Source organism: Mus caroli, unplaced genomic scaffold (assembly GCF_978045245.1).
Source record: "Mus caroli unplaced genomic scaffold, Mus_caroli_1 scaffold_2, whole genome shotgun sequence".
Classification (NCBI taxonomy): Eukaryota; Metazoa; Chordata; class Mammalia; order Rodentia; family Muridae; genus Mus; species Mus caroli.
In genome coordinates, this window is record NW_028227257.1 from 68,005,426 (window position 1) to 68,029,942 (window position 24,517).

Genomic DNA, 24,517 nt, shown 5'->3' on the forward strand with positions numbered 1-24,517 from the left:
CAGCCGAAACAACAGAGGCGACCTTGACAAAGGGGATCACATCAAAGAAGCTACTGCAGGACAGAGGAGACAACCAACAGAGTAGAACAGCCTGCGTAGGGAAGGAGAAGAAATGTCTACAAGCTGTTGGCCCAGCAGAAGATGACCCTGCAGAATTTATAACGACCTCAGACTACTCAAATACAAAGAGCAGTAAGGATCTGACTAAAACAGGGTTGAATCACCTGAAGGGATATGTCCCCAAAGAGGAGACCCAAATGGCCAGTGCATATATGAAAAGGAATCTCAGTGTCACTCACCATCAAAATCATGAGAACAAGCTACTCACCTAACAGTATCTAGAAACTTATAAATAAATGGAAAAACAAACAAATAAAAACAACCACACACACACACACACAAACCCACAATGAGAGATCACCTTTAATCCAATACAGGAGGCAGAGGCAGGTAGATCTCTGAGTTCAAGGCCTGCCTGGTCTACAGAGTCAGTTTCCAGGGCAGCCAATGTTACATGCTGAGACCCTGTCTAAAAAATAAGAAAATAAATAAAATAAGCCTACAAAAAAAAAAAAAAAAAAAAAAACCAACAACAAAAATGTAGTTAAAATAAAACCAGGGTTCTGAGTTTGAGTTCCAGGCTGAACTATATGATAAGATTATATCACAGCAAACAAACAGTTAAATGAATAAATAAACCCAGCTGTGGTAAAGTAGATGTGTAATCCCATACCTTAGAAATGGAGGCAGGAAGATCTTGAATTAAGGCAAGTGTGGGCTACATAGTGAGATCCTATCTAGAAGATGATGAGAAAGAAGATGGGGAAGAGGAGAAAGAGAAGGAAGAGGAGGGATTAAAAAAAACCAACAAGGGCTAGCAAAAGTGCAGAGATAGGAACTCTCATATGTTACAGTAACATCAATTGGTATAGCACGACAAAGAGCAGTACGGCTGTTCCTTAAAAATAAAAACTATAACCACCACTAAGGATTCCACAATCCTATTACTAGGTATATATTCAAAGGAACTGGAGTCAAACATTTGCATTAGTGTGTGTGTGTCTGTGTGTGTGTGTGTGTGGTTTTTTCGAGACAGGGTGTAGTCCAGGCTGTCCTGGAACTCACTCTATAGACCAGGCTGGCCTCAAACTCAGAAATCAGCCTGCCTCTGCCTCCCAAGTGCTGGGATCAAAGGTGTGGGCCACCACTGCCCAGCAGAAAAAACATTTGCATTCTTGTGTTTATTTTTATTTACATGAATGTGAGTGGGGGGGTTGCATATACCGTGAGTGTGGGTGCCTTACAGGGCATTAAGAGCAGTTTGCTGCTGTTCTGGAAAACATAACTGCCTTTAACGTGGGCTCAAAGGATCTGATGCCTTCTGGCCTCTGCTGGCACTACACTTATGTACACACACAGACACGGGTCCACGGGCGCAGAAAAACTAATATACTTCTAAAAAAAAACAAAAACAAAAAATAGATATAAACAAATTCTTGTATTTTGTGAAGTTAACAATCGCATTAAGGATAATAACACACTGCAGTAAAGGTACTGTCCTGATAATTTGCTTATCAAACTCAGTAAGTTCATGGTTCATACCACCCATCTTTAGAAGGAATGGTTTCAGGGCTTCTTAGTTCCCAAGTAAGTTACTTTGGAGGAGTACATATCTAGAAGTTGTTTCCATTTGCAGTCTAGTCATCCTGAAGGGAAGCAAAGGATGTAGACTGCATGGAATCCTGCAGCTGGACAGTGGTCCCTACACAGCTGGAACGCTATTGACTGCTTTCAGAGCACTGCTCTAATCCTGATTTAGAGCACCAATGTGCCCAACCATAAGATAGGAGTACAGAAAGGCCTTGGGAAGGTCGGTCAGTTTCTCCTCATTTAATCTTTAGGTACCCAGAATAGTCTCGGCGAGACTAAATACGAATCTGAAGAGTGGGAAAGATCTTAGAGCTCACCAATCCAAACCAACATGAAGACATAATCTTCCCCCCATGTCCTTCCATCCAGGTATGGGTGACCACAGACACTGTTACCTAGGCAATGTGGGATGGGATAAAGGAAACGGAGGGCAGAGTAAACACTTCTCGGAGTAAATCTGTATTCTGGTAGACGTCGCTCCACAGGAAGTCACTTCTGGGACAGTACGCCAGGCTGTAGCCCGGACACCAGGCGCCGCCGTTAGTCTCCATCAGACCATGGAAAACCGGGAGGCCGGTTGCCTAGTCCTTCGGCCACAAGCAGCCAGGGGCTGCGCGTGCACGGTACACGTGCGTGTCGTCCCCCCCCCAGCCCGCCCGCGCCCTCCCGGCTCCATCCCGCGCAGGCGCTGTGCCTCGCGCGCCCCACACGCCGGCTAGGGGCGCAGCAACCCGAGCTCCTTACCCGAGTGCTGGCTCCGCCGCCCCGGCCTCCAGGCTCCCAGCGGCCGCCTCGCGGGCCACCACCTCCTCGGCCTCGGCGGAAGCCCCGGCCCCGGCCCCGGCCCCGCCGGCCGCCTCCGTCCCCGCAGCCTCCTCTCGCCAGCGCCGTCGCTGCCCCGGCCGGCTCTCGGTCCCCTCCGGGCCGCTCCCGGCCTCCCCGCCGCCCGCGGCCGCCCCTAGCCCCACGCTCAGCCTGCATGAGGCCGCCAGCGAGCAGAACGCGCGAGCCGCCGCGGAGAGCGCAGGCCCCACCGGAAGCAGCCGAGCGCCGGCCGTGGTGATCGGGGCGCGGGGCCCGGCCGGGGCGGGGACCACAGAAGTGATCTGTAATAAAAGGACGCCATAAAGTCACTTTGTGTGATAGTTCTTAATTCATATGAGTGTTTGCATGACACAAAACCTAAGGTGTCCGATGAGATTTTTAGTTAACCTGATTTAAAGAAGATAAGCCATTTTAAAGTCAGGATTTAGGAAGGGTTAAGGGTGAGTCCCAAGTCACAGGTCTGGACAGCGGCTCAAGTGGGTGGAGGGTCCAGTAGGGAAGGGGAAAGATGCTTGAAGAGAACTTGTAAACGTAGTTGCTGTAACTCACATTGACTGAGCGGTTGATTCTCATAGGTACTCGTGTTGCTCTTATTTTGCAATGAGGCAACAGCCCTAGAGAGCTTAACTCTCCTAGCAGGACTTGGTTAGACAGTGTCCAAAGACAAGGGTAGCGGGAAAGTTAGTTACAGAAAGACAAGAGGGGGCTGGGAATGTAGCTCAATGGAAGAATGCTAAAATCGTTTTTTGGCGCGGTTAAAATAAGAAAGAAAGAAACCACAGAAGCCGAGGTTAATTTTGTCTTAAGGAAGCTACCTGAAAACAATGAAAGCAAGCCCAGCCGTGGTGGTGCAGGCCTTTTAATCCCAGCACTGGAGAGCCAGGGGTAGGCCAATCTCTGAGTTCACAGCCAGTCTGGTCTACAGAGTGCATTACAGGACAGCAAGGGCTACACACAGTGACCCTGTCTCAAAAAAGAAAGAAAGAAAGAAAGAAAGAAAGAAAGAAAGAAAGAAAGAAAGAAAGAAAGAAAGAAAGAAAGAAAGAAAGAATAAAAGCAAAGGGATGGAAGTCAGCCTACCAAAAGAAATGTCACTTTCATCGAGTCTTAGGCCCCTTCCTTATAGTCATATATCACTTCTAATTGTGTACAGAACTATATACCAGTAGCACTATGTTCCGAATTGAAAAGACAGATTGACCCCACCCTTAAGTCCTCAATTCATGTGGAAGATAATTATATAAACAAATGATTCTGCTCCAGTGAGCTGAATGCTGTCAGCAACTTAAGATCAAAGCTGGAAGTTGGCTTTTCTTAAGTAAACCCCCAAGGTACAGCCTGATGACTGAACTGGAGTTGACCCAGCTAACAGATGGCAGGGAATGGGGGAACCTATGTGATGAGAGAACCCTGGAGGTTTGTCAACTTGAGATAAAATGTCTTTAAAAATGGTTATCCCAGCTGGGCAGTGGTGGCCCACGCCTTTAATCCCAGCACTTGGGAGGCAGAAGCAGGCAGATTTCTAAATTCAAGGCCAGTCTGGTCTACAGAGTGAGTTCCAGGACAGCTAGGGCTACACAGAGAAACCCTGTCTCCTAAAAGACCAAGAGAAAGAAAAAAAAAAAAGGCTATCCTTTGCAGAACACTGAGAACTCACCAGTCACTGAACACTGTAGATCTCTTCAGCTGAACTCACACGGTTTCTGAATACACACGGTTTCTGGAACCAAGATTTGAAATACAAACAGGGTGGCTGGAGAGATTGCTCACTCAGGAAAGGCATCGACATGTGAGAACAGGCAATGCCTGGTGCCCATGGCCAGCCATAGCAAAATCTATGAGCTCCAGCCTCCATGAGGGTCCTACTTGGCTTTCTGATGCTGTCATAAACATCATGAGCAAAACAACTTGGGAAGGAAGGATTTATTCCATCTTCTGCTTTACAGTACATAATTAAAGAAAGCCAAGGCAGGAACTCAAAGCAGGAGCCCCAAGTCGAAACCAGGGAGGAGTGCTGCTTACTAATTTTGTTTTCAGGCTCAATCTCAACTAAAAAAAAAATTTTTTTTAGATTATTTTATTTTATGTGCATGATGGTTTTGTCTGTATGTATTATGTGAACCATAGAGTACTTGGTACTCACAAGATGCCTGAAGACAGCTTTGGATTCCCTAGGACTAGAGTCATGGATACCATGTGGATGCTGAAAACCAAACCTTGGTCTTCTGCAAAAGCAACAACTGCTCTTAACTGATAGGTTATTTCCCCACTGGTGAAAATTCAAGTCAGGGAAGTCACCACGGGGCAGGGGGGGGGGGCATGAAAAGGAGAAAAGAGGGGCGCTGGTGAGATGGCTCAGTGGGTAAGAGCACCCGACTGCTCTTCCAAAGGTCCAGAGTTCAAATCCCAGCAACCACATGGTGGCTCACAACCATCTGTAATGAGATCTGATGCCCTCTTCTGGAGTGTCTGAAGACAATGACAGTGTACTTACATATAATGAATAAATAAATAAATAAAATCTTTTAAAAAAAAAAAAAAGAAAAGGAGAAAAGAAATGTCTGGATTATATAGGGAAGAATCTCTGGGGGGAGGGCAGCCCAGCCCCTGGGCTGGAAAGTTCAAGGCTAAGGGTAGGATATGACAGGTGGGGACTGGGGGATGCTGGGAGAACCTGGAGGCACCATCTGGTTTGAAACTAAAATATGCACCTCAGTCCCTTGTCCCAGGGTCCAAAACGAAACATCCCAGCCTTTTGTTGATAATGAATGAGTAAGGGGCAGAATAACCATCCATGACTGCTCCCTGCTGACACTGGGGGACTGTTATGGGGTGTAGGCAAAAAGCTGGGATGTTGGCCAAGTCCGGGAAGAGCTGGTCACTGCTGTCCAGGTTGTGGGACCATCTGGGGGGAAGAGTGTGTAGGTCCAGTTGAAGCAGTTGAGGCTGAGCCAGAGCACCGGTGGGTAACTGCTGCTTTGTCGCTTTCCTGGATGCAGATTCTGAGAGAACACCTGGATGTTATGAGCAAAAGATAAAGTTAAGGAGTTTAGGGAGAAAAACTTTTCTTTCGTCGTACATTTAAACTCTTAGGCCGTCTTGGGAGTTAGAGAAGGGGTCATGGGGGACTAGGGATAGAAAATGGATCATACCCTCGGGGATCCGCAGGCTGGGAAGGAGACAAGCTGCTCATTGGCAGTATTTGTCTTGAGTCTATTGACTGTGGGAAGTAGATTCGAATGGATTCCCTGAAGCTCACACGAAAGAAAACACAAATATTAAATAACTCTTCTGGCCATACAGCTAGTAATTAATGGAATGAATCAAACCCAGGGTCGCTCAGCTTCAAAGTCTCCATGGCTCTTGAGAAACCAATCTGTAAAAGAGATTTACATTCTAGTCAGAGACATGAAATCAATAGAAAAGTTCAGGCCACAGTGGTCAGGGTGTGAGAGGAAATGAGAGCCAAGAAGACAGCTAGGAAATGGGAAATTTAGGAATTTACAGTCAAATGCAAATGAGGAAGTTAGGCTCTGGGAGGCAGTGGCCATGCCCACATATGTTGTTTGGGTGGGCAGGCCACTAATGCCATTAGTAAGGAGAGAGTCGAGCGTTCCAAGTCACAATATTTGAACACACATATATATTTATAAAGTTTTAAATGTAGCCGCCCTCACTCCCCTGTCCTGTCCCGCAGTAGTAAATAACATTTTTAACATTGCATTCTGTAATTTTGCTACCTAGTTGCCAAACAGTTAACATTTTGTCAGCAGACAACTTTTTTTCTGACATAGCCTTATTTTCTTTTTTAAAAAATCATTTCTACATTTTTCTTTTCTTGATGCACACTATATTTTTATTCTTTATTTGGTGAGATAGATAGATGATAGAGATAGAGTCTTTGTATCGCCCTGTGAAATTCAGAATGCCAATGGTACTTAGGTTAATGTGTTCTTCCTTATTTTAGTCCCATCTCAGCATAAACACCAAGCACAGACCATAAGACCATAAGAATAGTAGGGAGAGTCACACTATTTTCTCTACGCACAAAAAAGGAGCCCCCAGGACTTTTAAGAACTCGCCCCCCCCCATAGTCTACCCCCATTCTCTGGGTGAACAGGATCAAAATGGTTTGGTACATTATCTTCTTCAAAATTCTGTGTTCAGTGACAAAGTTGGTAGCTTAAAATTTGGCACTGTGCAGATTTTTACAGGATTGAAATGGAAAGTTTTACATGATTGAAACAACCAACAAACAACCCAACCCGCCTCTCAGGGCTCTAGTATTTGTATTCCCTCTGAAAAGTCCCCAGAATTCAAAAGGTCACACAATCACAGAAACTATCCTCTGTCATAAAAAAAAAATCACACCTTGCTAGAACACGAGGCAAACCAAAGACAACTGGTATGGACAGTCAGAAGCAGCCCATATTCCACATCTGGATAAAAACAAAAACATGTTCTTATAATATTTCTGGGTTTTTTTTTTCTTCAACCAAAATTCCAAAATTGTCACTACAGAGTCCTAACAAAAGCCATTATTAGAGGAAATATAATAATCACATTTTACATAAACAAATGCTTCAGTAAGAAATGAAGAATTTGCCAGACATGGTGGCACACACCTTTAATCCCAGCACTTGGGAGGCAGAGGCAGGCGGATTTCTGAGTTCGAGGCCAGCCTGGTGTACAGAGTGAGTTCCAGGACAGTCAAGGCTACACAGAGAAACCCTGTCTCGAAAAAAAAAAAAAAAACAAAAACAAAAACAAAACTAAACAAAAAGACAAAAAAACCAGATATCTAAGAGATAATAACAAAATAAAATAGAACAAAGACTAACACATTGGAATAGGACAAAACAAACAAACAGAAGAAAAAGACCAAGAAAGGGCACAAGAAACAGATGCAGAGACCCACTCATTTGTATACTCAGGATACCATAAAAACTGGAATCCATAATATACATATATTACAATATATGTGTAATTAGTATATATTAGAGAGAGAGAGAGAGAAATTTAAAAATAAATTTAATTTAAAATAAAAAAAAATTTAAATAAATAACAAATTTAAGAGATAAAATTAAAAAAAAAAAAAAAAAAAAAAAGTCCTGACATGACACTATGCTACTTCTGCAGATACCATTGAGTTCACTTTCAGCTGGGCACCTACGGGAGAGGGGGGGGGGTGTCATGCAGGGATGGGATGCAGTCTACACTTAAGAGCAGTTTGGTTCCCTAGTGAGACTTTCTTGGAGAAAACTAACTTTTCCTTCGCAGGTGGTTATCAGTTGAAGACAGCTTCTGGGTTAGGAATGGGGGCATTGTCCACGTCTTTCAGCTCTAGGACTCCCTCTGCTACAGATCCAGGCAGGCCCCCTGCATGCTGCCTCAGTGTCTGAGAGCTCTTATGTCATCAATCCTGCCTTGTTTAGAAGGCCTTGTTTCCTTGATCTCCTCCATCCCCCTTGGTTCTTGCATTCATTTCTCACCCCCTCTGTAGGATTCCCTGAGCTTAAGGTGAGAGATTTGAGGGGAGACACCCCAGTTTGGGCTGAATATTTCAATGTGTCTGGATATTGTCTGGCTGTGGGTCTCTAAATGAGATTTAAACAGAGAATTCTCAAAAGAGGAAACCCAAATGGCTGAGAAACAGTTAAAGAAATATTCAACATCCTTAGTCACCAGAAGAATGCAAATCAAAATTACATTTCAGGACTGGAGAGATGGCTCACTGGTTAAGAGCACTGATTGATCTTCCAGAGGTCCTGAGTTCAATTCCCAGCAACCACATGGTGGCTCACAACCATCTGTAATGAAATCCGATGCCCTCTTCTGGTGTGTCTGAGTACAGCAACAGTGTACTCACATATATTAAATAAATGAATCTTTTAAATAAATAAACAAACAAACAAACTACATTTCAACTGTCACCTGTTACAATGGTAAGGTCAATAAAACAAATGACAGCTCATGTTGCAAAGATGCAGAGTAAGGGGAATATACATCTATTGCTGGTAGGAGAGCAAACGTATACAGCTGCTATGGATATCACTGTGGTGGTTCCTCAGGAATGTCCCGCGCTAATTTTCCCGCCAGCAAGAAACAACGCGGCACACAAACAGGATCCTTCTGTGGCAAGCTTTAATGCGTCTTGAGAGGGAGAGCATCAGCTTCACAAGGCGGAGACCCCAAGCCCGAAAACCGCCTCCCTTATATAGGAGATTTCTCTCGCCTCGGACGTGGCGATTCCCTATAGGCCAAATTCTTGTCACCCGAGGTGACGTTGTCAGGCGGGCAACTGGCACCATGAACGGTTAATGCCAGCACATGCGCGGATCACTTGTTCATCTCCAGAGGCAGGCGATGTCGGCGCCATCTTATAATGGCGACGATGTGGGGTGGCGCCCCACACAGGAAGACAGGAATCAATCTACCCCAAGATCCCGGCACCACTCCTGGGCATATACCAGAATGATGCTTCGTGCTACCCCAGAGGCACTTGCTCAACCAGGTCCATTCCTGCTCTATTCATGATAGCCAGAACTTGGAAACAAACTCAACAAATGAATGTAAAAAGAAAATGTGGTATGTTTATGCAATTGAATATTATTTAGCCATTAAAAATGAAATTTTATAATTTATAAGTAAATTAATGGAACTGAAAAATAAATCATCCTGAGTGAGGTAATGCAGACCCAGAAAGACAGGTATGGCATACATTGGCTAATATGTACATATTACCTGTTAAGTCAATGATAACCAAGCTATATTTCACAGAACCACGGAGAGTACATATAGAGTAAGGGACTGGGGGGAACAGATAGAGCTCCCTAGGAAAAGGAAATAAAATAGGTAGCTATGGATGGAACAGGAGGATCAAGTGGGGAGTGAAGGTGAGAAGAGGACTAGGAAGGGAATGTGGAGAAAGATGGAGAAAATTAAAGGCCATTCAAATGGTAGTGTGGAAGCCTAATACAATAGAAACTTCCTAAAATACATACATACAGACAGACAGACAGACAGACATGAAGGTGACCTGAATGAAATTGCCAAATAATGAGAGACAGGGCTCAAACTGGATGTTTTTTCATCAAATGAAACTTCTAGTACCTGGAATGGGTTACATCTAATTGAAATGCTGGACATAGGAGTCCAATGGAAACCCCTAAACAAAGCCAGGCGATTGCCAAGACTAGAGGTTGCTTGCTACAAATTGCAGACAAGGTCCAACAACTCGATGAACACAAAGAAGTCAAGCTGGTGCCTACATAGAGCCTTCACCCTACCTGCTAATGTATGTGGTATAGGAAGGTACTCTGCACACAACGGAAGGAAAAACGTAAACGCCAACTAAGCAACAACCTTTGATCAAAGTCTGCCTGCACAATGGTGGCACAAAGCCAGTGGAGTAACCAGCCACTCTCTGATTTGATTTCAGGCCCACTCCACAAGAGAGAACCCATAACCAAAACTGCTTGGATGACCAAGAACCTGAGATTAGATAGCCCGGGGACCTAGGGTAAAACGAAATACTACTGTCCTACTAGAAGAACGCACCAATAAAATGACTCCTAAAGACATTCTGCTGTCCCATCGATCAGTGCTCTGCTCAACCATCATCAGAGGAGCTTCCTCCTCACATTCTTTACTTAAAAGAGAGCTACGGAAATAGTTACCTGTCAAATTTACATACACATTTATGGGAAACATCACAGAGGATTGCCACAAGTTCCAAACCAACCTAGTCTTCACAGTGAGTTCCACAACAGTCAGGACCAAATGAAAAGAAGCAATCTGAGAACAAGGACTCATGCTCTCTGCTTCCCGATTTTGGTGACAACATGACCAGGGACCTCTTGCTTCTGTGTTCCCGACACACTAGATTCTGCTCCCTGAAACCCTAACTCAGAATAAACCATCCCTTCTCTTTATCAGGTATTTCACTGAAGCAAGGAGACAGGTGACTAATACAGACAGTGTCTTGATAACTTGTGCAATCTGGCCTCAGATTTACTATTCTCCAGCAGCAGCCTTCCAAGTAGCTAGAATTACATCCTAGCCACCAGCCCCTGTAGGGTTCTGATGCACAGAGAAAGCATCATCAATGATAAAAAGAACACACCAGAACCTCCTGCATTGCAAGAAACTACGAAGGTGGATTTTCTGATATTGTTTGTACTTTAAGAAAAAATGTATATGAGTACACTGTAGCTGTCTTCAGACATACCAGAAGAGGACATTGGATCTCATTACAGATGGTGAGCCACCATGTGGCTGCTAGGAATTGAACTCAGGACCTCTGGAAGAGCAGTCAGTGCTCTTAACTGCTGAGCCACCTCTCCAGTCCCAATAATCCTATCTTTAATATATATGCCATTGTGTCAGTTCAAAAGTCAGTTTTTTCCTTACTCATGAGATACCACAAGAAAGTGTCAGTCACACAGGAAGATCCTTAAGAAAATGAGCTGAACTTGTATATTTTTAATACGTTCGACCTATGTTATTTATTTTTATTTTTGTTTAATATATTTTTGAGAATTTCACACATACATACAATCTACCTCCTCCAAACTATTTTCTTTCTTTTTTTGTTTGTTTTTGTTTGTGTTTTGTTTTGTTTTGTTTTGTTTTTGAGACAGGGTTTCTCTGTGTAGCCCTGGCTGTCCTGGAACTCACTCTGTAGTCTAGGCTGGTCTCAAACTCAGAAATCCGCCTGCCTCTGCCTCTGCCTCTTCTATTCTTGAGAGCTCCACAGGCTGCAATTCATGCTGCCCACATATTCATGGAACTGTCCCCTGGAGTAGAGTTGACCAACCAGTAGCCATACCCTTAAAGAAACCCCTAGAAGACACTCCCCTAGAAGCCATCAGCTGTCAACAGCTCCTCAGTCAGGAGCAGGAGCTCCTGAGCCCCTCCCAGCTCCAGGCTGGAATGCTGACTGGCCTGATTTTGCACAGGTCCTAGGCAGGCAGCCACACTGCTGAGTTCATGAGTGCAGTAGTCTCCCAAATGCTCAGGAGACACTGTTTTGATCACACTTCAGCCTCACCACGCCCACCTATGGCTCTTAGACTCTTTCCACCCCTCCCAGTTTTACTTTTATAAAAGAGAATCCATTCAGTATGTAGTCATTTCCAAAATGTGGGCTAGCAACATAGTGTCATTTGTTGACATCTAAGCCTCGGTACAACCAGAATTCTCAGGATGAGACCTAGTGATCAGCTTGAGTAAATTTGCTAACTTTGATGAACATTCAGGTTGGACAATCACTATGATAAGGCAACATTTGGGCTTTCATATAAACCTCACAAGAGAGCTTCATAATTCCTAGTCCAAGACCATGGAGCTTATAGCTTCTCACTATTTAGAAAACAAATATTGTGATGGTCTATCTATCTATCTATCTAATCTATCTATCTAACCTATCTATCTTTGTTAATTAAAATGGGTCTCGAGCCGGGCGGCGGTGGCGCACACTTTTAATCCCACCACTCGGTAGGCAGAGGCAGGTGAATTTCTGAGTTCGAGGCCAGTCTGGTCTACAAAGTGAGTTCCAGGACAGCCAGGGCTACACAAAGAAACCCTGTCTCAGAAAGAAAGAAAGAAAGAAAGAAAGAAAGAAAGAAAGAAAGAAAGAAAGAAAGAAAGAAAGAAAGAAAGAAAGAAAGAAAGAAAGAAAGAAAGGAGAGAAAGAAAGAAAGAAAGAAAGAAAGAAAGAAAGAAAGAAAGAAAGAAAGAAAGAAAGAAAGAAAGAAAGAAAAGAAAGAAAGAAGAAATGGGTCTCAGTATGTAGCCTTGACTGGCGGAGAGCCTCACTAGATAGACCAGGCTGGCTCTGAACTCACAGAGATCCACCTGCCTCTGTGTCCCAAGTGCTGGAATTAAAGTCATACACCACCACATCCTGGCTGTTTGTGACAGTTCTAAAACAAAGCATTGACCCCCTACAAATATAAGTCTCATACAGCAAACACATCTTTCTGAATTTTCTGTAATCAGGCCAACTTTTAAAATAGTTCAGCTGCCTTCTTATACTTGATGTGTGAAAAAGAAGAATGGAAAACATTGGTAGGACTTCTTAGAAAGAAATCTGCTCTTTTTCCTTTTTCTTTTGAACCAGCATCTCAATAAATTGGCCTTTTCCTAACTCTGGAGTCCAGGCAGGCCGTGAATTGTCCATCCTTCTTAGGATTAGCTCTTAGGCCTGCATCACCAGGTCTGGCGTTCCACTTGTTATGAATTTTAAACATCTGCATCTACTACTTAGGGGTACTCACAGAACACAGAGGGATTCTGGCAAGACCTATGCTGTAAGTCCCAAGTTACTGCCCATTTTATTCTAGAGGTGATAGAACGATCAAAGCCCATGAGACTCTAATGGAATTTGTTAAAGAGCTTCAAGGGATCAGGCTTAGAGAACTCAAAATTGATGGGGCCATCCCTAAAATATACACTGCAAATTTCTACTGCCCTCCACACTCTAAGCTGTTGACCAGGTTTTCTGTAACAGACATTATGAGAAGATAATGCACACAGCAGCTGGGATCCGTACGCTTACACTCCACCTTCCCTTGGGATACTATTGTTGGACCTCAGTTCCAGTCCCAGGCAGTTACTTCTGTTGTCACTTTAGGCCCCATGCCAGCTCACTTATCTGGAGACCAGAAACTCTAGCATGTTCTCCCATGTATCAGTTTTATCTTCTAATGTGCCATTCTCATTAGCATGAAAATGTGGTTTATTTCCACTTTTCTTTAAAAATAAGAAAAGGCCAGACTAGACAGATGGCTCAGCACTTAAAAAGCACTCGCAGCTCTGCATGAAGGCCAGGATTCAATTCCTAGCATTCACACGGTGGCTCACAACTGTCTGCAACTCCATTCCTAGGAGACTCGACTCCCACTTCTAGCCTCCAAAGGGCACTCCATGCCTGCACAAACACGGTGCACAGACACCCATGCACACGTAATCACTCTTGTCCTCGTCCCTCTTTCCCATGCTCCACACAGCTTTCTGACCACCACAGCCCACACGATTTAACAAGATACATTCTGATCTCCTTGGAACTAAAACCAGGCTCAAGCATCAGTCCTAATCTTCCTAGATCAATCAGCCTTACATGAAGCAGTGGATTGCTGTCTCCTCAAGACATTCTCCTCCTGTTGCATACAGAAAAACACGTGTTCATTAGGAGTGCAAAGATGAATATAGAATCTTTGTTTTTACTTCTTTTGGAAAGAGTTGGCTGCCAAGGAATTCTGGACTTTCCGATTTTCCCATAAATCTATCTACAGCAGTATTTCCGAGACTTTTTATGACATGGCACACATAGAAAAATGGTAAGTTTCCAGAAGTCTGAGAATACTGCATAAGACAGAAGGAAAAGGAGCCCCCCACCCCCACCCCCACCCCAGAACTGGGAGAAAAGCGCTCTCTCTCTCTCTCACACACACACACACACACACACATATCCAATGACTCCCTGTCTAGTCCTCGAATTTAAACTGTCTCACCGGCTTTCCTGTGCTCAACGACAGTGCAACCATTTAATATCCTCAGGAATAGGCCTTTCTATCCCTGAAGGCCCAACTTTCTTCCTGGATGGTTGATAAAGCCGAGTAATAGTAAGCCTCTCGATTCATGTGCTGGCACATCTCTTTTATGCTCCAAGGCACTTAGTACACTAATAAACACCATTTTTAAAGCCAGTCAGTTAAAATCCTGCTCCTAACATTATCGCTTCAGACACCATGAGAAGTCATCTCTTCAATGAAATGAACCTTGGACTGCATTTCTTCTTTATCAGTCAAAAGAAATTAAATACAGGTTACTTAATAAGAGCCACCTAAACCTTTGTTTCTTCGCACATTCCTTCGACAGGAGTTCTGGAGTTCTTCTTGATATTTAACCCACTGTGAGCACTTGTGTTTTAAGCCTACTGCTTCTGGTTGCTACCTCTGGTGTTCATGTCCAGTTTATGTGTCCCAAATTCAAGTCTGTCACACTCACACTCACCTTCCCCCCTCCCACAACTCCACTTTTATCCCCCACCCTACCCCCATTCCTGCCCTCCACCCCTCCTTCCCCCTCTAACCTCCCCCTCCCTTCCTTTTAAGCAATTCTATTTTTTCTTTTCTTTCTCCCTTTTATAAAATTGCCACAAGAGGGCAGCAGTTTCACACATATGAAAGATGCTCAGGCATTGAGGGCTGTTAAAAAAAGCAAAAGGATTATACAGTTTAAAAAAAAAAAAAAAGTAAAAGCCAGGCCTGTGGCACATGCCTTTAATTCCAGCACTTGGGAGGCAGAGGGAGGCGAATTTCTGAGTTCAAGGACAAGCCTGGTCAACAAAGTGAGTTCCGGGACGTGAGTTCCGGGACGGCCAGGGCTATACAGAGAAACCCTGTCTCGAAAAAAAACAAAACAAAAAACAAAACAAAACAAAACAAAAAAAGTAAAAGACACAAAGTTGGGTGGGTAAGAAGGGGTGGGTCTAGAAGGGTTTGGGGGAGGTGTATATGCTCAAAATACAACATATGGAATTCTCGAAGAACTAATACATTTTAAAAAGAATAGCCCTGATAAAAATGTTACTACTGATGGCCTAGAAATTTCTATGGAAGAAGAATGGTTTCAGTGGGAGAAGCAGGGAATGAGAGAGGGCAATGAGGCAGGAAGACAAAATTCATTTGTTACGTGTGTAAAAATGTCAGAATTTTTCATTGAAAAACATGTAATTGAACTTTTATAGTCAAAGTCCAAAATTCATTAGGCAGAAGAATTTTGCAACGATAAAGTTATATACATATATTACTATACTGTCATCCAATGCAATGATGTGTACAGATATATTTCTAGAATGTTATCCAAATTTTATTTTGCCTTCTACCTCATACTTACCTTAAGTATTTCAACACTATGAATAGTTTTAATAATTAATCTCTTCAGTGGGGAAAAAGGTCCAACAATTCAGCATCTTGTTCTACGTGCACTTCATAATTTTGTTAACAATGATGAGCCCTGAATGAAAAAGAAAACCATGCAGAAGTGTGTGTGATGAGCAGAACTGACCTGTTTGTGTCTCTTCCAGATACTGGCCAAGAAGAGGGGAGGCCAAACAGAGAGTAGCTCCAAACCTTGGACCAAATCTGGGTGTAATTTCTTGAGCCAGGATGGAAGGGGAGTCTTATCACAATGAAACCACTGTCAACGGCACCCCGGCAAATCACCAGGCTTTGGAACGCCATGGACTGTGGGAAGTCATTACTATTGCAGCTGTGACCGCTGTGGTCAGTCTGATGACCATTGTCGGCAATGTCTTGGTCATGATCTCCTTCAAAGTCAACAGTCAGCTCAAGACAGTTAACAACTATTACCTGCTCAGCTTGGCCTGTGCAGACCTCATCATTGGGATCTTCTCCATGAACCTCTACACGACCTACATCCTCATGGGACGCTGGGTTCTCGGGAGTCTGGCCTGTGACCTTTGGCTTGCACTTGACTATGTAGCCAGCAACGCTTCTGTCATGAACCTTCTGGTGATTAGCTTTGACCGTTACTTTTCCATCACAAGACCACTGACATACCGAGCCAAGCGTACCCCAAAAAGGGCTGGCATCATGATCGGCTTGGCATGGCTGGTCTCCTTCATCCTCTGGGCGCCAGCCATCCTCTGCTGGCAGTACTTGGTCGGGAAGCGGACAGTACCACCTGATGAGTGCCAGATCCAGTTCCTCTCTGAGCCCACCATCACTTTTGGGACCGCCATTGCTGCTTTCTACATCCCTGTCTCCGTCATGACCATACTCTACTGCCGGATCTACCGGGAAACAGAGAAGCGAACCAAGGACCTGGCTGACCTCCAAGGTTCCGATTCTGTGGCAGAAGTCAAGAAGAGAAAACCGGCTCACAGGACCCTGCTCAGATCTTTCTTTAGCTGCCCTAGACCCAGCCTGGCCCAGAGAGAAAGGAACCAGGCCTCCTGGTCATCCTCCCGTAGAAGCACCTCAACAACAGGAAAGCCAACCCAGGCCACTGACCTAAGTGCTGACTGGGAAAAGGCTGAGCAAGTTACCAACTGTAGCAGCTGCCCCTCTTCAGAGGACGAAGCCAAGGCCACCACTGACCCTGTCTTTCAAGTGGTCTACAAGAATGAGGCCAAGGAAAGTCCGGGGAAGGAATTCAATACCCAAGAGACCAAGGAAACGTTTGTGAGCCCTCGGACTGAAAACAATGACTATGACACTCCCAAGTACTTCCTGTCTCCAGGTGCTGCTCACAGACTCAAGAGTCAGAAGTGTGTTGCTTATAAGTTCCGATTGGTGGTAAAAGCTGACGGGACCCAGGAGACGAACAATGGCTGTCATAAGGTGAAAATCATGCCCTGTTCCTTCCCAGTGTCCAAAGACCCTTCAACAAAAGGCCTGGATCCCCACCTCAGCCATCAAATGACCAAACGAAAGAGAATGGTCCTAGTTAAAGAAAGGAAAGCAGCGCAGACCTTGAGCGCCATTCTCCTGGCCTTCATCATCACGTGGACTCCTTATAACATCATGGTCCTGGTTTCCACCTTCTGTGACAAGTGTGTCCCTGTCACCCTGTGGCACTTGGGTTACTGGCTGTGCTATGTCAATAGCACCATCAACCCCATCTGTTATGCTCTCTGCAACAGAACCTTCAGGAAGACCTTTAAGCTGCTGCTTCTCTGCCGGTGGAAAAAGAAAAAAGTAGAAGAGAAATTGTATTGGCAAGGCAACAGCAAGCTACCCTGAATCCTGAACAACTCCTCTAGAAAGAACAATGATCACAGTCTGGTTTGCTTGTTAAAGGAATGTCATCTGCCATTCTGAGTCCCTGGAGGCTTGTCAAGGTGCAAGGTCTGTTGTCAAACAAAGAGTCACACATGCACCTGCCTGTGATGCGAGTCTTGTCCATTACCAAGGCCACCCAATGCCTCGAGAATTTGCCGGTGAATCAGAGAGACAGACTCAGGGCCCTTCTCTGGAAGTACACTCCAGTCACCATGGACAATAACTTCAGGAATTGATCTGTGAAGAACAGCAGGGACCAGATGGGAATCTTCCCCTGCTGCATTCTGTCATAGAGTGTTGTGCAGCATGTATGTGGCCATATGAAGTTTTCTTATATAGGCAAGAATCAGGAGCATGTAAGCCAGTTGCACCTCCAGATAAAAGTGTTATTCAACTGGCTTCTAAGAATATCACTCTTTGTAATGTCATCCGCATTTATTACACACTATCATGTGCATTGTACTGTGGCATATTTTTCTGATCATACACAGAAAGAATGCTCTTCCTCTTCCTTTCGTAACTATGACAACTCCTGTACCCATTGAAACCATGGTGATTCCCCAAACCATCATTCTCTCAGTATCTTGAGTCAAGAAGGATGCTAACATTGGCTTACTTGTACACTTGGTCTCCTAGAGGGGCCTTTATTCTGCTAATAATGATGATACATTATCACACATAGTTATTTTCATGCTTACCAGTGGGGTAACTATTTTGCTAAACAAATACTGTGTATCATTTCTGGTGTCCATTTGGAGTCACTTATTCAGTACATTGTGTTCTCAGGAGAAACTAGTTGTATAATAGTCCTGCCCAGGATTTTCTCCAGGATGTTGAATGCTTGTTCATTTATGTTGTTTTCAGGGTGTTGCTTTCTAATTTCTTCTCAAGACAAACCAAACACAAAACGTGGAAAACAAATAGGATTCTTCCCATGCCTTTAAATTTCTTTAAGAGCCTTTTAAGTCCCTAACCCCCTCACTCAGAACCCTAACTCACATTCAGACATAAACAGGTCACTGTCCTGTGTGGGATAGGTGAGCTACTTGGACAAACAGGAGGGGGATGTCTTCTTCTTCTTCTTTATAGGTCTTTTATATTTGAAAAAAAAATGACTTCCTTGTTGAGACCTATCCAAATTCACCCAAAAGTGAGAAGCTTATGAGTGCGCTTGAGGGTTCAGTGCAGCTGGCCATGGTCCTTAAACATGAAAACTTCACTATGGGGAGTCCAGTGATGTCATTCTCTCCCCCCCCCCAACCTCCTTTGGTTTTTGGAGACAGGGTTTCTCTGTATAGCCCTGGCTGTCCTGGAACTCACTCTAGACCAAGCTGGCCTCAAACTCAGAAATCCACCTGTCTCTGCCTCCCAAGTGCTGGGATTAAAGGCGTGTGCCACCACCGCCTTGCTAGTGATGTCATTCTTGCCTTGCAGGCAGTTGGCACTGGATTCAATCCACAGCACCAATGCAAACATGTTTTAAATGTAAGTTTCAGCTTTAAAAACGAAGTGTAAGTTATAATGATATACAAACAAAATTACCAACATACATTTGTATGCTGGAATTACTTAAAAACAGAATTTAACTGAACTATCCAAATATTTTTCTATAAACCAACTGGAAGTGCAATGGTGCTCAGGAGAAAGCGCTTACCTGGCATGCTCGAAGCCCTGCGTTTGAGTTTAAGAGATGGGACTGGGGAAAGGTGAATTTAGATGCTTCTTTGATGATTCTGAAAATAATGCATGTCCAAGAAAAGTAAAGCTATGAAATAATAAGTCACGTTAGCGAAAGATACAGAGTAAAACCGGGCAATGGGTCACCAACAACTGACAGGTGGAAACTCCTGCCGGAAACTTTATAGCTAAATCTGCTGATATCTTTTGATGCTGTGTTAAAAGATTCTCTACCCTTTATCTGGGTGTGGTGGAACATACCTGTAATCCCAGCACTTGAGTGGTAGAGACAGCTTTGTCTCTAGCACGATCCTATTTCAAAAAGAAAAAAAAAAAAATCTGGATTTCATTTCACTCAATGGAAGCCAGCTCTCTTTTAACCCCATTTTCTAAGATGATGGAAAAAAGAATTGACCTGGTTTCCTGAGAATCAGGTGTGTACCTGAGTTCTTCCTTTGATCCAAAAGAATGGAGTTACATACCAAGGAGGCTTCAGGATGGGAGACTCTTGGACAGGACAAGGCTAGTCCAGATGGCCCTCTGTCCTATCCCTGCAGAGTCCTGATGTTGAGAAGAAACATGTTTGATGCACCTAGTTGTGGAGCCCTGGTGAAGAGCAGGTTGACACCTGCCAAGAACTTAGTAGAAATACTAATTGGCTCAAATCTCTGAGACAGAGGTTCCCAGGCCTACATGATACCAGAAGGGTGTGGCTTTACTTAAAAACCTGCTTTACCAGCTCCACACATGCTTGATTCTTTTCCTTTAAAGTCTTGGCTGCTGGCAGAATCTGAAATCTCTCCATGAAAATGGCATTTTTAACGCTGTGCTGGGTACTCGGCTTTCACAATAGAGAGGTAAGCCAGTTAGAGCAAACTTACCCAGAACTGGAATGGGGAGAGTCTTGCTCCTCGAGACACACGGAACACTCTACTGTCACATAAAACCAACCCTTTTCACTTATCTTTTGAGAAATTGATCTTTATCTTTGATTTTGGAAAGCATTCATGTGTACAGGGCTCCTCATGCCCATTAGCATAGACAAAGCACACCCCCAAACTACCGGAGAAAACAAAGGTTTCCTAGAGTCAGGCTGTTGAGTGGATCCTTCTGAATGCAGACATCCAATTGTAAACTACAGGACCTGGGGAAGTGGGTGGGGCACAAGCTGACCAGACCCTAGGCCTGGGCCCCTGCGTCCTGAACTGTGTCTGTGATGAACTCTTTCCAGCTTTAACTAGCTATCTGTTGAATGATAGATTCATGCTGTCAATAATGTGCTTTGTTTCTCCTTGGCTGTGCATTTGGTGACAAGTCCCAGAATCTTGGTTTTCCATTCATGTTTTGGCAAAACAAAGCACTTTATCAGTGGGCCTCTGCTTTGGCCCTCTGCTGAGAGTCCTTTGAGGATAATGCTGTCCGTTCTTTGTAATTGTTAAATCTGTACCTGAACCCCTGGGTTGGGGTATATGGCTGTTTACTGTAAATATCCAAATCACAGGAAAGCATACTGTACTTGTGTTGTTCTGGATACTCAAGAAATGTAACCACACAGTGATTCCATGGAAAGTGTTAAAACTGGAGAATGCTCTCTGGTTAGCATGATGGACCCATCTGTATCAGGGTCCTACCCAGCTCTGCATGGCCTTCCCCTTTAAGATAGGGTAAAACTATGGAATACACATCTTGCTACTTTCTGTGATTTGCCATTTCAGTTACCAATGACCAAATTAAGATTAAATAATGATGATTTTAAAAGTCTATGGCTAAAATTCTTCCTTTCTCCTGTAGCACAAGGGATAGGGACAGACCTAGAAACACAACTCTTCTTCTCAGACAGAGACCCTGCACCAAATGCAACAGCTCCACTTTGTCACGTCTTTCACCACCACTGTAAGTGATTTTAATCGCCATCTTCCTCTTGTCAGTTCATCAGTGAGGTTCAACATTATGCAAGCTCTCCGCTGATTTAAGAAAATCTAGATGAGTGGGTGACTGTGTTAGGAATGGAGCCAGAAGCACATTTTTAAAAGAACAAACTCATTTGAAGTTAATTTTGAACTTATATAAAAGCTGAATAAGCACTACAAACAACTTTTTACCCTTCATCTACTTTACAAATGCATTAAAAATTTGTCTCATTAATGGGCACTCTCTCATTTTTTTAAAATATACACACAATGTTTTTCTCAGCTTTCTGAGAATAGGCTGTCTTCCCGTCTCACTGTGTTTCTTAAGAACAGAGTTACTTTATGTAACCACTGCAGGAATTCAAAAAGCAGAGAACTGCCCTGGCTACAATGTTGTTCTGTAGTCTATAGACTGTAGTCAAATTTCAACACTTTGTACAAATGCTCTTTACTATAAGAATTTCTTTTCCCATTCAGGAGATAATCTAGGACCAAAGAGAACACTGCCGTGGCATGGTTAGAACCCTTTAACCTGAGGGAGGGCCTCAGCTTTTCCTTGCCTTTCATTTCCAGGCCCTTCTGCATACTAAGCAAGCAGTCACCTGGCCAACGATATAATGTACAGATTCAGTCCCACAATGGTTTTGCACTTTTCCTCCCCTGGAACTCACAGTTCTCCAGTCTTAGCTTTCTGAGTACTGGGATAATAACCATTAGCCACCCCCAACCTGATTTAATTTTTTTAAATAAGTAAAATACTAATGTTTATAAAAATCAAAACTATAAACAGATTTACTCAAAGAAGTGTCCCTCTGCCCAACATTTTTTAAAATCCCATTCCATCATTGCCTAGGTAATAGTCTCTGTTTCTTCCTTTTATTCTTTAACAAAACAAACAACAAGGTGGCTCAGTGGATAAAGTTGCTTGTCTCCAAACCTGAGTCCCATCCCTGGGGCCTATGTGGTGGAAGGAGAGAACCAGACCCTGCAGTCTGCACCTCTGCTGCCACACAAACAAAACAAATGAAAACCAAAAAACCCCCCCAAAAAAACCTTAAAATTTCTTTTAGCCGTTTCTTCAGTGTTTGCACCCATTTTTTTTTCTTTTTCCAATTTTTTATTAGGTATTTCTTCATTTACATTCAAATGCTATCCCAAAAGTCCCATATACCCCACCCCCACCCCTGCTGCTTCCCTACCCACCCACTCCCACTTCTTGGGCCTGGTGTTCCCCTGTACTGAGGCATATAAAGTTTGCAAAACCAAGGGGCCTCTCTTCACAATGATGGCCGACTAGGCCTTCTTCTGATACATATGCAGCTAGAGACACGAGCTCTGCGGGTACTGGTTAGTTTATATTGTTGTTCCACCTATAGGGTTGCAGACTCCTTCAGCTCCTTGGGTACTTTCTCTAGCTCTTCCATTGGGGGCCCTGTGTTCCATCCAAAGCTGACTGTGAGCATCCACTTCTGTGATTGCCAGGCACTGGCATAGCCTCACAAGAGACAGCTATACAGGGTCCTTTCAGCAAAATCTTGCTGGCATATGCAATACTGTCTGAGTTTTGTGGCTGATTATGGGATGGATCCCCGAGTGGGGCAGTCTATGGATGGTCCATCTTTTCATCTCAGCTCCAAACTTTGTCTCTGTAACTCCTTCCATGGGTGTTTTGTTCCCAATTCTAAGAAGGGGCGAAGTGTCCCCACTTTGGTCTTCTTTCTTCTTGAGTTTCATGTGTTTTGCACATTGTATCTTGGGTATTCTACGTTTCTGAGCTAATATCCACTTATCAGTGAATACATATCATGTGAGTTCTTTTGTGATTGGACTATCTCACTCAGGATGATACCCTCCAGATCCATCCATTTGCCTAGGAATTTCATAAATTCATTGTTTTTAATAGCTGAGTAGTACTCCATTGTGTAAATGTACCACATTTTCTGTATCCATTCCTCTGTTGAGGGACATCTGGGTTCTTTTCAGCTTCTGGCTATTATAAATAAGGCTGCTATGAACATAGTGGAGCATGTGTCCTTTTTACCGGTTGGAACATCTTCTGGATATATGCCCAGGAAAGGTATTGCTGAATCCTCCGGTAGTACTATGCCCAATTTTCTGAGAAACCGCCAGACTGATTTCCAGAGTGGTTGTACAAGTTTGCAATCCCACCAACAATGGAGGAGTGTTCCTCTTTCTCCACATCCTCGCCAGCATCTGTTTGCACCCATTTTAAAAAATCGGGCATCTACTTGTATTTTGATGTCTTAAAAAGTATCCACCACTTTCTCTAAAGCTCTGACTCATCAGCAGTGATTACTTCCCAAATACCCATCCATCCCTTGGGCCCTCAATGTACAAAAAGAGCTGTGTGGACTCGGGTGTCTCTATGAAGCAATTCTCTGTTGGGTACTAGGTTCAAGAGCTCTGCATGAAGCTAAACACACGGGTCCTAAAGAAGCAGCTATGGGCTGTGCCCTCCTGCAGCAGCTACTGTTACTGAAAGCTATGAAGACATCCAGTAGAACAAGTTACCTTACTATGGAGACAGTAAGTGGTAACCAACAAAAGACCAACTCATGTGCATGTTAAACTCAGAGAAGGCACACTCATTATTATCCTCCAAGGGACTGTGCTCATCTCCCTTAGTGATTCATGACTTACTGTGTGGGGGTGGGGAACACAGCCTTAAAATCATCTGTGATCAGTAATTAGGCAAAGGAAGCCAAAGCAAAATGAATCTGGCTTTTGCTCATTGTGTCCAACAATCAGCCATACTTACCTAACATCAGTATGCTTCGTGGCAATCTATCTACCAAAAGTCCTCATGTTGTTTTTTAAAACATGAATCTTAAACAAGTGTCAAGCCAGTAGATGCCTCCAAGGACGTTCTTATGTTGCTGCTAAAAACAGCCATCCCAAGAGCATTATTTCCCCGATCCTTGGTAGAGCTTTTAGGATCATGACTACCTTGTATGCATCTACACGAGGCCCTTGGAGACAGAAGAGGCATCTTTACCTTTAACACAGAATGATGCAAATGCATCCACTTAGTCCAAAGGTCACAAGACAGGACTTGGTGCTCACTTTTAGTGGTCCTCAAGTATCCAAAGATCCCCAGCACCCGCTTAAATGCAAATATGCACCTATAATCCTGAACTGAGGAGATGAACACAAGATGATCTCTAGGGCTTGCTGGCCAGCAAGTCTAGCCAAACTGGCAAGCTCCCAATGCAGTGAGAAACCCTGTCTCAAAAAAAAAAAAAAAGATTGAAAAGGGAACTCCATGTCAATTCTGACCTGGACATGCACATGCATGAACACACACACATAAAATTATATTCAGTTTTATTTTATATGCACAATATTTTAAATGACAATGGTCGATGTAACAATACATACTTTCTTAGGAAACAAATAAGTGAAAGATTACTAAAATTCTGCCAGGTAGAGGTGACTGCAAAGTATATTAGCAGCTACTCTTGAAATTGTATTGTGTACAAGTGCATACTTTAAAATTCTTATCATATATTAATTGTATAAAGCAATGTATTTTGTGATATTTTCATATATGATATATTTTAATAGTATCTATTCTAATAGCCTCTTGTCCGCCTCCTTCTTACCTGTCAAATAGTCCCACTT

At 43.6% G+C, this 24,517-nt stretch overlaps 2 protein-coding genes across 3 annotated transcripts in view; one reads left to right on the forward strand and one right to left on the reverse strand.

Annotated features, from left to right (window-relative positions):
* Nucleotides 1-2,694, reverse strand: part of Aven (apoptosis and caspase activation inhibitor) — a 147,555-nt gene extending 144,861 nt beyond the window's left edge. Inside the window, exon 1 of one of the 2 annotated variants that reach the window (XM_021152728.3) lies at nucleotides 2,395-2,694. In XM_021152728.3, coding sequence (XP_021008387.1) covers nucleotides 2,395-2,631 — 237 coding nt within the window. In that variant the 5' untranslated portion in view covers nucleotides 2,632-2,694. Of the gene's footprint in view, nucleotides 1-1,967; nucleotides 2,031-2,394 lie in introns of those variants that run through there. The other variant, XM_021152729.3, reaches the window with a different exon arrangement.
* The window catches only part of Chrm5 (cholinergic receptor muscarinic 5), a 52,516-nt gene extending 34,997 nt beyond the window's left edge, over nucleotides 1-17,519 (forward strand). The window contains exon 2 of the mRNA XM_021156266.3: nucleotides 15,569-17,519. Within this exon, the coding sequence (XP_021011925.1) occupies nucleotides 15,651-17,249 (1,599 nt within the window). The 5' untranslated portion in view covers nucleotides 15,569-15,650 and the 3' untranslated portion in view covers nucleotides 17,250-17,519. The remainder of the gene's footprint in view (nucleotides 1-15,568) is intronic.
* Nucleotides 17,520-24,517: the final 6,998 nt, after the last annotated feature.